Here is a 13,020-nt window from a genome sequence, read left to right as displayed (position 1 = left end):
GCGAAACTCCTGTCCTAGTGTTAACATAGCCATGCTAGATTACTGACGGAGAATTGCTTAACAATTAAAAGGCCCTACCATATCACTCAGCCAACTTCTTCTTGAGATGGAGGCTGGCGTTACGAAGAAGTCCCCTCCTATGATTATCACCTTGATGGCTCCAAAAAAAATTATGAGATAAGTGAAGAGCGATAGTTTAGAGGAAGATTAGGAATTTTTGCTGAGCGACTTCATTATTACTATTGTTACGTAAAAATCGTAATTTTAATGAATTTTCTGATCTGATTATTAATACATAGATCAATTTAACTGTGTAATTCGACTAATGGGGCATTTTTTTTTGTAGACATTATGATAATGTAATTATTTCTTAAAAGTAAAAGTTGTCACATAGGTTCATTACCCACTGGATAAATATATACATGCATTGCATAAACTCTACTTTCTGTGCTATAACAGCATGATAAAGACGCAACATTTGATAGACATCAGCTTTAATGAGTTAGCATTATAATGAGTGATTTTCCTGCTGTAAATGCAAGGTGCCCTAATGCACCTAATTTTCTGATACACACCATTAATTTTCATTACGTTTCAATGCCATTCTCATAATTGCAAGATGTCACATATTATGACGGAAGATGTGGAGGACAGCCACACAGCAGCTCTTAAATTCTGAGCAGATAGGGCCTGTCGTTGACTGAGGTGAGTACAGACAATGCAAGTAACTTGATGGCATGAAGACATACAGCATTGTAGAGGATATGACTCCCTTTTATCGAGTCAACTCATCGACTGTGATCTTTAGTTGCTCTCAATATATACAGAAAATACAGATTTCCTTCACATTCGATGTAAAGTACTGTAAGTATCACATGGCTTTGATTATACATCATATGTCATCTTCATGATTGTTCAAGTGGCAAAAATTTTCATCTACAAATTGATCATGCAACAACTAAGGCGAGGGAGATACCATAGTTTGCACATTTAAAATCCAAAATCAGGGCTGCCTCATAATAAAAAAATTTTCACTGCAACTAGGGCACTAATTGTGTGCAAATGAAAAAAAAACCTTTGGGGGAATATGAAAAATATATTAAATGATTAAAATCATAGTATTGAGAGGAACCCACAATCATTAATGATGGGCAACCATGCTGAAAAAACTCAAAATCATCCAGTAAATTACCAAAATCTTAGACCATAAATTAAAATCAACAAATAATTTCCTAAATTGAATAATACGACTGAAAATAATGGAAAGGCCTACTAAAATTGCTAAGTTTTCCTTTGCATCACTCAAATCTAAAGTAAATTTATTTTATTAAATAAAACTATCATCATATTTATCAATTTGAATTTAGTCGATAAAAAGAAACTTACCGACTAGTGGTTACTCCAGATCTATGCTGCTGAGAGCGGGTTATCATTCGCATTGGTTTTTTATTCTTCATCACAATTCTCTTCAGAGCTTTTTTCACTAGTTTGGTTCTCCTGACATTTTGTATTGACATTTTTGTGGTCTTTCTAATCAATGGCTGGTCATCATCAGATGAAAAGTCAGACAGAGAGCTTGCAAATTCTTTTCCACCACCTTGATAAGAAATAAAAGCAAAAAATGAATTTATTACAATGTTATTTTTCACTGAATAAGTTTGCATACCATTAAATATAAAACAGCAACATGATGTTCAAAAAGATCAAATAATTAATTCTAGAGGGCATTCAAAACCCTGTCCCATGTTTAAAAAGCATCTGCATCAAGAACTACTTTTTGCCTGCTATCACTAAGAAAGTTGTGTATCCAGTTTAACATTGTTTTGTTTAATCCACGATTAAGGATAAAATCAATTCAGGATATCATTGCAGTAAAGAGGACTGCATCATGTAGAAGGGAACTTATAGAATTACCAAGATTTAATGACTTTGCTAGTTTTATAGATATTGAATAAAAGGTTTGAAATAATTGAAAGGGTTGGGAAGAGAAAGGGGAATTTTATAGAAAAATAGGTATATTGTACATATGTATTCTCGAAATATGACTCAGACCATAGAAGTAAGGATAGCTGAAGAATTAGGAAGGGGTAGACAGAGTCTGAGGTATGAAACAATGCTGTTTGATGTGCATGAGATAATTAAGGAGAATGCAGAACAGCTAAATGCAGTCAAAGTCAAAGTGGATTGATAATTAAATCAATTACGTACAATGCAGATCAAGCTGTAATTGCTATTAGTTAATTTTTGTTATTAATTGGTTAATCCAGTTAGAAAAAGGCTTGTCGCGGGTAGGAAGAAACCTTGGGCAAACATTGCAAGCAATATGGCAAGAAGATTTCTCACAAGAAGACCAAGTCCTGCATTTTTCTTAACTCTCAAGAGCAAATTTGAGGCTTGAAATAGATAGCCACAAACTCAAGCAAAAGGGACAGTTTAAAAATTTAGTTTGCCATCGGTAACAACGATACAGTGAAAATGCCAGAAAATATGGACCAATCATCTTCATGACACTGCAGAAACCTTTGAAGTAAGAGTTAAGAGGAGATGAGACCAAGATAAAGGGTGTGAATAGAGTGTTAACAAAGGGGAGAGGAGATACTGAAAACTGTGACAAGATGGAAAGATGTTAGGTAAGTGGGAAAGAAGGAAGATAATAAAGATCACGTATAGAATGAGAATTCTAGCTCTTACATGGGGTTATAGAAAGAATTACAAAGCAGGAATCAGGATGGATTAGAGATTTGTTAATTGTATGAGTTTTATTATGTGTAAACCTACTTTAAGAGGAAAATATCAGCAAAAATTATAAAGATACACACCCTTAGTAGACTTTGAGCCATGAGACTTCTTTTCCTGAGCTTTTCCAGTGGCAAGCTTTGTTGAATCCCTTTTTTGAGGTTTGGTCTGCTGTTTGTCTCCCACTGGGGTTGGGCGAGATACACTTCTCCTTTTGCTAAGGTTACTCTCCTCTTCGGATAATGGTAAACTCCCACGACTTCTCAAGCTACCTCTTTTTGGATTGCTCACTTCCACCTTAGGAGAACTTTTAACGGCTGAATTAGGAGTACTTGAAGATTTGGATGCTTTTGGTGGACTCTCCTTTGATGGAATAATACTCCGAGTAACCCTGCCAAAAAAAGACCAATGATAGCTCTTGTCAAACACAAAAAACTAAAGATCTACAAATAATAAACGAAAACAAAGTTAAATTCACAACTGAATTATTTTCATGCAGACAAACAGGTGGTATTAATAGTCATAGTCATTACATAATCAATAATTCAAGAACAATGATTATCTTCTGTTCTCTGATTATTTTATTCCATAATTTATGGCCAAAAATTAACCAATGATGCTACAATCAGTGAAAAATGAATCCGTGATTATTATCTTGAGGCTATTAGATTATTCAAGAGTTAGTGCTTACATACATAACTATTATTGTGTTGTGAGATGCTGAAGTACGAAAAACAACAACAACCAAGAATTACATTGAGAAACTTCCAGAGCAGCTAATCAAGTTTTACAGCTCCACAGTACTTCAAAAATTTATAATTAATACACTTATTTCTAAAGAATAAGCTAAACATTCAAAATGTCAGTTTTTGATTCCCAAATAGAAAAATTGAGCACTTTCTATCATAAAATTTATCAGTTTAAAAAAAATTCAGAAATTTAAATTAAATTTTGAGGAAAAGTCAACTATTTTCTCTATAATATAAACCTTCATTTATATCAATCAGGAAACCATGAATATTTTAGATTCTTTTTCAATGCATTAGTTTTAGCAGCTATTAAAAGTGATAATGACTACTGTAATTTCATAGCTACAACAAACAACTGACATAGACAGCTATCTTTTGAAAGTAGGTACTTTTGTAGTATTTAGGTGTTCACACTTATGATCTCAAAGCAAGTTCTACATACGTATATCTATTACATGCATGTCAATAGTCTATTAAGAATATTATTATACCTTTTACCTACAGAATATTAATGATTCATGACAGAGCTGACAACCTTTTTTCTTTTCAATAGTTAGCAAATTATGATGCCTCAGTTAGAAGGCATTTTTTTTACTTTGCTGTACACAACATTAACTATGAATATATGAGATCTCTTACAGGAAATGTATTAGTAAAAATGTATTTTTTCGGTACTTTCATAATTTACCATGCTTCCGTATTGATTCAATTCCAAATTAAAAATACTGTGGCTTTTGAGAAGATCTAATACAGGCTTCAGTAAAGATCTATTGAATAAAGGGTATAAAACCTGGCCTTCAAATACCATGTACCTTGTTCAATCATCTTACTCTTGAGCAGTGCTGTAGTTGGAAACAAAATTTAGATGGCACTCACCAAAAATTCTGACAGCTGAACATGTATTATACATCCAGCCGCGAAGGTATTTTAACCGGTGCTCTTATAAAGAGTTTGGATTTTAGGGTGTACGCCGTACTGTCCCTACTACAGCACTGCTCTTGAGTTAAATTGCATACGAACATGCTCTATAGCCTACAGCATAAGCATGTGGTGCCAATAATGATGCCAGCTCAACTTCAATGGATAACCGTCCACATCATAGTTCACAAGGCAATTATTAGCCAATTAATCATTGAGCATTACAATATGAAAACAACATACAAACGGAATATTTGATGAATATGAATACAAAAAAATCAATGTTGAAACGTTGATAATACTATGACTCATGAAACAAAGAACAGCAAATCAGATTTTTAACCAACCATGAATGGAAAACTGTGCTTATGAAGTGATATAATCATTGACTAAATACCAATACAGATTATTTGCAATTACGAATATGAATTTTAAAGCTAAGAATGATATTATTTAAAATTTTGAGGAAAAATCTCAAACATACATGAGAGCAAAAACAACATGTACTTAAAACTTTTTGCTATTGGGATATGGTTTTAAATAATATTTGATATTCATCCTGCTTAATCTCTCAAAATTACCTTTTATTTGAGCTTGCATTTCTGGATACAGCCTTCTTCGGAGCCGACTCTTTTTTGGGAGGAGTAACAGACTTTCCTGAAATTTTTTTCAGTATTTTGCTCTTTGAAAGTTTTTCAAGTTTGACAACAGGTTGACTTCGAGTTGTTAGGTGGATGGACTCAGACACAGCTGATGATCTTGTACGCATCATACTTTTTTCCTTCACTGGAAAAACAATAAAAATAATCAATGCAAAACTTTAGATACAGTTTGTAAGAAAAAGGTGACTACAAAGACTCAAATTAATCGAAATATCATCTATGCATTTGAACTCCAACAAACAGAGCAATTAATGCCTGAATGATGATGAATATGCATGCATTTACTTATCTGGCAATAATTATACATTGATACAACTGAAGAAAAGTTGAAGCCTGAAGCCCTGGTTTCCAAGAACCACACATCCCTGACTGCTTGATCAAGGATGCAGGAAAGTGGTTTGCAAAAATGCATCAAAAGCACTGCACGATGTCGGAAACTACATTGCCAGGCACCATGCCACGCAGTTGAATTGCAAACAAGTTATCAGGGAGGCAATTGCTGCTGGAGGCAGATCCATGTTTGATGATGATGAGAATGAAGAGATCATGAAACAGCTAACATCCGAAATAAGCAATGAGGGATTGAAGATGGAGCAGCGTATTCAAGAACAAAGGATGAAAGAGGTGACACAGTGAATGAATAGAAAAAAACAAAGAGTCAATGGGGCATTAGCATCCACTGTTCAGTTGAAGATTCCGACATTGGCAGACTCAAAACCCATGTGATACCTCTAAAATCAGCATAGCAAAAGAGCTTAGGCAACATAAGCTCGGTACAACAATTCTAAGCATTGCTGGCAAGATACGACAGGATCCCAAGAGGAGATAGACATCCTGGGCAGATGGGGCAAAGAGGACGGTTTGATCAAAGCCAAAGAATACTAGAGGGAAGAAAGAGTGGATACCAAAGACATTATTGGGGACCACGAGAAGGCCAACCACAACAACTCCTAGATGAAAGGAAAGAACGGAGCCTGGCAAAGTCATTCTCACTGCAACGAGCATGCGAATTCCCAGCAAATACGGACAGCTGATCAGCCGCATGGTGATAGTGACAATGCAAGACGTTATCAACCTTATTAGATATGCCCAATTGATACTATTGCCCTAGAGAATGAAAATAATGAAGCTACTTCACAGAAAGAAAACTTGTAGTGGCTAAGCACAACCCAGTGTGCTAGAGGCCGAGGCAAATAGTAAAATATGGAACACACCATAGGAGCAGAGGATATGGAAGAAGAGGAAAGCTCGAAGAGATAAATCTGTGAGAGGAGGAGAATCAAACAAGACAAGGTGAATGAGTGCATAGATTACGATGATAATGATAATAAAACATAATTTTATCCTAAATGCAACTTGAAAACATAATGGAAAGACACATAGGCGCAACATTGTGAACGTTTCAAGAGTTAAGCTTCTATCAATTTATGTTATCCCCTTTCATTTTTGAATAAATCCGGAACTAAGAACACTGTGAGGTGATGATGCCACATTACTATTAAACTTGCATACAAGTGAGCGGACATGTGCTTGATTGATTACAGTTACAGGTGAAGGTATCACAAATGAATATACTTCAGCACTCATATTTAAGCTGAGAGAACATAAATTTGGAGAATATAAAAATAATATCAATGAGGTACTCATGGGTAGCAATTTTTGATCATCTGATCTTAGTTGAGAGAGTTAAATTTTTCCTTTTGGCAACAAATATAAAAGATAGCTCGAAAGAAAATCTACACATGATGATAGTAATATTATGACTAACCTATTTGAGCAAGTTTACTCAAAGAACTTCCCCGCTGTTTTGCCAGACGTTGCTCTTGATATTTTTTCTTTAGAGCTTGGACGGCAGTGGTTGGTCTCTTGTTGATACTGTGTCCACTCCTTAAGGTGGAATCTTTAGATTCACTTCTTTCGCTCCTTCTGCTTGTACCACTGGTCTGATGGGTGTAGGAAAAAGGGTATAATTAGAAAACAGTATATTGCACTGGATAATCTTTGGTTAAAGACACAGCTTTTATGGCATTCCAAATAATATTATGCTATCATAATAATGGAATGTAAAAACATATGTACTAACAGGTAAATCACAGGCATCAGTCTTTTTCTCCGTAGCCTTTGCACTTAACTTCGGACTACTTTTTGGGGGAGGCATAGGATTGCTTGCAGGTCTGCTATTTGAATGAGTGGGAACAGTCTTACTTCGTGCTGAATCTTTAGTGACTTCTTGGACTGGCACCTGTTCATCCTCTTGACCATCAGGGACAGATGCAAGATTGAAGAAATCTAGCCTAGGAGGAAGAATCGGTGTTCCTGAAGAATTAAAAAATGAATATTAATTACAAAACATCATAAATATCAAAGGAAAAAACGTTTTTGCCCTTCCTGATTAAAAACAGTACTTGAGCCCAAGGCCGTAGCCAGGGGGGGGGGGGGATAGAGGGGGATTGATCACCCCCCGAAATGATAAAAATTAAATAGACACTTTATGCTCGCTTGGTGCTCACACAACGATATTATATAGCGGCGCAGGGACATCTAGTAGTCCAATGCGACTTAAGTCAACAATTATCTAAGAGAATTTGTAGGTGCAGTGTGTGTAATTGTAGTGCAGTGTGTGAAATAATAGTGCTGTGAATTAGTAGAGATGTGAGTGACTTATGAGCCTCCTGAGGGACCGCAGAATTGGCATCGACACCGAGGAGTTAATTCATTTGTTCGCTGCAAAGAAAGCTAGAAGGCTAAATTCAATTTTATAATAATATTTTTATATTTTCCTTTAAGGGTTTATAATAAATATGTATATTTAACCGTATACACTATTTTATTTATCTTATAAAAATAATTTTATGTTTGTCTACTATTCCATAAACCCCCCAAAAATATTTTCTGGCCACGGCCTTGCTTGAGCCAGACAAAAATGAAGTTCTAGCCCTTCAAAATTTTTCCATTAGAGAACACCAAGAGATTAAAATGAAGATCTAGCAGTAAAAAGCTTTGCATTATAATAAAACATGGAAAAATGATTTGGGGAATGATAACTACCACTGGTTATGACAACAACTGAGTATCTACTAAAGAAAGCTGATCTTCAGGTTAGGCTGAAACCTAAAATATTTATCACATTAATTGTTACCCTTAATTGTAGTTTACCATACCTCTCAGGCACAAAAAGGTAAGGAAATCTTCTGTTTTCGGTCTCTTGGATGGAATGAGTTCTGATGAAGAGACTGATCCATTGCTCTTTGATTTGTCTTTATCCTTCACTGGTGTCATCGTTGGGCTGCTGAGACTAGACCCCTGAGCAAATTTTCTCTGAGCATGAACTTTAGTCCTGTAAATAAATTTTCTATAGTATTCACGAAAATTACATGATATTTCTTTAAAGGCACCAAATTGGCGGATAAGAACCTTTTAGGGCTCTCGGGTAGAGAGTTTTGGAGCATTTCTCCTTCCTTCTTTCTTTTCTTGGCATCACTTCGGTTAATAACCATGTTTCCTTACATGCACCGATACTGAGAGCATCACAGTACCTGAAATTATAAAATTAAATCATTAGAATCTTTTACATACTCGGTTCCTTACTTTGTTTAAGCTTCGGTTCGCCTCTGCTGGGGAAGTACATTTATAAGGATCACAGAATACGCAGGCCATGTTCGATGCAGTTCCAGCTGAGGTGCTAAGAAAAAATAATTGCGATAACTCATAAACGCAAAGCAGCACGCCAAAACATTTAAAATTTTGGCACACTAACCTACGTACGCTACGGAACTACAATTACAATTGAACTTCAGTTATAATTGGAGTTATACTAAAATCCTTTCCTAAATAAAATTATAATTCATGTGATAAGGAATACATTAAAATTAGAGGGAAAAAATTAGGGATAGATGTTACTAGCACCACCGAGCTGTGTTAAGCTAGGCGATAGGGAAAACACACAGGCATCAACTACCCAAAATGTGTAAATAAACACAAGAAGAAGATATAAGGGACACATCAACACCGTGTTCTATCTTATAAACTAAAAAATCACAGAAGAATCAAAGTAGCAAAATTATATGCATCACTTATACGTTCTAAGTATTTCTTATGTGCGATGAGTTCGGGAAGCGTTTACCGACTTAGGACACGCCATGAAATTTGGTAGATACGCGTGCACCATACGATGTAACCCGCCTCTATATACAAACAAAAAACATTATCTTATGAAAGTCAGCAGGCACCTTAAATTATGATTCATAATAACTCACCGACGACGATTACCATCACAATTAAATACCCATTTTGCAGCCTGACTTTGTTATTGTTTTGTAATTAAGTTGCACCAGTATCCAACAGGTAGCGTTGCGACTTCAGACCGATGAACGCGGTCATTCGAAGATCTGAAAACTGAATTGGTGTGTCAAGAGAGGAGAAATTTGGATAAAGCAATTTAAATTTGAGATTAATTTAAATTAAAAGTATCAAATTATCTCTTTTTCCCTAATAAATATATTAAAGAACCGTGATAATATTTTTTGAGATCCCAATAGCCCTCAAGCTCAAAACAAAACAAAAATGTTAACTCCATCCTTTTGTAAACATATCATCGCATCCATCTTCATCACTATTATCGTAAGTTCAGTGATATTTCTTTTTTTATCTAAAAATAAGCTTGAATACTAAAAAAGAAATGTCATCAACACAAGGGCAGGTGAAAATTAGTGGGGATACTACAAAGATAACTTAGGATACTCTACATATTATACCTTCAAGGCAGCTGCAAATAACATTGGTATACCCTTAAATGAAGTGCCTAATCTTTAAGGGCATACTAGAAGACAAATATTCCATAATATTTGCAAGTCTTGTGAAGTAAATCCAAGCTGTAATTTTTTTTGGCAACCATAGTCAGATGATTGGTTTTAGACAGCCAAATATCCACGCATAAGAAATCTACAGAAATCACTAGTGAAGCCTTTGAAAACCGCCAATTTAAAATCCTCCAACTTGCAGATGAACCAACGAAAGATACTGGCTTCTTTACCCAGAATGTATGAAAAGTTCACATGCAGCTGTGGCTTAATAGTCTGAGATGAGCCGCACTATCCTCACCTATCACAACCAAACTTCAGGTTGTATCTCTGAGAGAGTTACTAAATTAAGAAATCAGTAAATTAAATTGATTTTCATAAAAATAGAAATCTAAGCATACTAAGTTAAACTACACAGATTCCGGTGACTTATTTTCCAAAATGTAGAGGTCAACCTCCCCCTCCCTGAGGGCGAGAACCACTGGCTAAGGACTTGGCTTCCAAACCATTTGAAAAAAGTCGCTTTTTCTTAATAAATTTGTAAAATGGTGTGCAGACAGATAGTAGCTAGGCATGCTGTCCATTCAGGTGCACTTTTTAGGGGGCTCCATTGATAGGCCAGGCGGGCACCTCCCTAAGGTTGCCCTGGGCAGTGGCAGTGGATGGGTGGGTTTTGGGGGATAAAAACCCCTCCAGAACTCAGAGAAATTTTAAAACTTAATTCATTTTAGTTAATTGGATAAATATTACTTATCGAAAAGTGTAAAGGTTAATAAAATATCTTTCAGTAAGCCGTAAAACTTGCCATTTATCTTAAAAATTTTCTGGGGGAGGGCACCCGCACCTCCCGTATTCCTTACGCATTCGCTGCTCCTTAAACCTCCCCCTCCCCCTAGTCTTAACCCATTCTATGCTAATAAAATTTTTCAAAACATACCGCCATGCTGAACTAATTTTTTATAACAAGATCATAGTTAATGCTTTTTTTAATCGTTTACAAACATAATTATCTCGAGCTATTAAAAAAAATTAATTAAAAAAAATGTCTTGAATTCAAGGCATCCGCGTATGGCGATGACCCTCGGTTATGCAACCCGCAGCACACCGAAGTTGTATCGGAAATTTTATTTTCGCATTTAAATCCAATATAGTTTTAAAAATCTTTCTTAATTTAATTATCAATTTCACAAAATGGCATGATGAATGTATGAATTATATAAAGTGTCAAAAGACCGGGCACCACCACCATTTCCGCTCCAAACTCTGTGCTCAAAATCAGGACTTCAGCTCTATCTTGCCACTTCAAGACACACTCACACTGCCAGCTGCCCATTGTTATGTCCTCAAATAACTCTAAGCTAGTTATCTGAATGTGTTCAATTTGGTAAAAGAATTCCAGCCACACTTGGAACTCCTTTTCCAAAATTTTCCCCGAAAGAATTGGCGCTTTGACATTGGGACTTTCCAGATAAGAGTGCTCAGCAAACTTTTCAGTTTCTTGGAGAATTAATTTATAGAAATATTTGTTGAACACGAGGTCAAAATACCCTCGGGGTGTTTGGGAGACCGGTGCTTCTTTCAGTCCGGACCAGCAATGAAAGGAATAGGGCTAAGAAGTCCATACTAAGGGATTAGCCCGGCGCGACAGCCTGACGGAACTGCGTAAAGAATGGACAGGGGTAAATGGGCCCGAGAGGGATGGTGCAGGCGAAGGACTTCCTTGGGAATAGCTAGAAAGGGTTTCACTAACGGTAGCGGGAATAGAAGAGAGGGGGGCATTGGGGTACAAGGCCTTTCCTCTTTGCTTGAAGCAAAATCCATTGCTTCAATTCAAGGCATCCGCATGCGAGACGCTTTGAATGTATCCCGCAATAAAGATTTACCGAAATTTCATTTTAAGTTCTTTATTCAAAAACACTAAACATTAAAAATATTTTTAGCATAAAATGCTCAGCAAATCAATTAAAATACAAGATATGCTACGAAATTGACATGGTTTACACAATCTCCATAAATGGAATATGTATTCTTATTTACAATACGAACATTTATTTACAAGGTTTTTAAAATTATTTCAACCTTCACTCGTTCATAATCTTGAAAAAACTTGATGCAGAGACCTGGTTCATCCTTGCAGTCGGGACACATATATGTCACCATCTTTTTTATGCCCTGTTTATGGCACACCCTACACCTCTTTTGGATGAGATGTTTCTTACCGCTGGCGGAAAAAGGGGTAGGTTGGGGGAAAAGCCGGTTGGAAACTTTCATAGGAGTAGCCCTGTGTTCCAGACCTATCTGTAGAAGAGACCCGATAACCTCATGTCGGAAATCATGAAGGTTTTTTTTCGCCACTATATTTGTTGAAAAGAACATAGCTGTTCAACAGCATCATTTGAAATATATGGATTCCAAGTTTTTTATACCATTTCAGTGTGCGATGCTCGCAGGTATAATAAGCACACAGTTGATCAAAATGATCAATTCCTCCCATTGAGCGATTGTACTCTACAACTGCTTGAGGCTTTTTAACTCCCGGTCTTCCGGAGATATCAACCATTTCTGGGCCAAATTCGGTGCTTAGCAGCAATACTTCACGCCTATCATGCCATTTTAACACACAAACACCGTCCTCAGACCATCGGTGTATTACCTCCCCCTTCTTCAATTTTCTTTTCACAATTTCTGAGGGGTTGTTTTGTCTGTTTCCCCTTAGTGTCCCCGTAGTGTGAACTTTTTCCCAAGCAGTTCTCTTGATAAATTCACACTATTATAAAAATTATCCATGAATACGGAATGCCCCTCACCCTTAAAATCATTTAGGAGGGAATGGACCACTTTCCCAGCATGTCCGCAGCCTCCAACATCTTTATCTGCCGATCCTGTGTATACATGTATTCGAAGCACCAAACGCCAAGCCTCAGTTAGCATGTATGTTTTTATCCCAAACTTGTGCTTTTTCCCTTGGACGTACTGCCTAAAAATTAGGCCGCCAGTCCAAAGGACCATTGACTCATCTATTGAGAGGTTCTTTTTCGGATACACAACTGATTTCATGACATTATGAAAAATATCAATCAATGGTCTAATTTTATAGAGCCTGTCTGAAGGATCAGGTTCCCCTACACCAGGATTTTCAGCAAAATGCAGTGCTTG

The 13,020-nt window shown here is 36.3% G+C and overlaps 1 protein-coding gene across 1 annotated transcript in view; it reads right to left on the bottom strand.

Moving 5' to 3' along the window:
- Window positions 1–9,400, bottom strand: part of LOC124159323 (titin homolog) — a 32,031-nt gene extending 22,631 nt beyond the window's left edge. The window contains exons 1-8 of the mRNA XM_046535070.1: window positions 9,322–9,400; window positions 8,480–8,601; window positions 8,227–8,402; window positions 7,149–7,381; window positions 6,834–7,008; window positions 4,985–5,189; window positions 2,820–3,127; window positions 1,387–1,597 (exon numbers count right to left, since the gene is read on the bottom strand). Of these exons, the coding sequence (XP_046391026.1) occupies window positions 1,387–1,597; window positions 2,820–3,127; window positions 4,985–5,189; window positions 6,834–7,008; window positions 7,149–7,381; window positions 8,227–8,402; window positions 8,480–8,562 (1,391 nt within the window). The 5' untranslated portion in view covers window positions 8,563–8,601; window positions 9,322–9,400. The remainder of the gene's footprint in view (window positions 1–1,386; window positions 1,598–2,819; window positions 3,128–4,984; window positions 5,190–6,833; window positions 7,009–7,148; window positions 7,382–8,226; window positions 8,403–8,479; window positions 8,602–9,321) is intronic.
- Window positions 9,401–13,020: the final 3,620 nt, after the last annotated feature.

Source organism: Ischnura elegans, chromosome 1, assembly GCF_921293095.1.
Source record: "Ischnura elegans chromosome 1, ioIscEleg1.1, whole genome shotgun sequence".
Lineage (NCBI taxonomy): Eukaryota > Metazoa > Arthropoda > Insecta > Odonata > Coenagrionidae > Ischnura > Ischnura elegans.
This window is presented reverse-complemented; position numbering and strand designations above follow the sequence as displayed.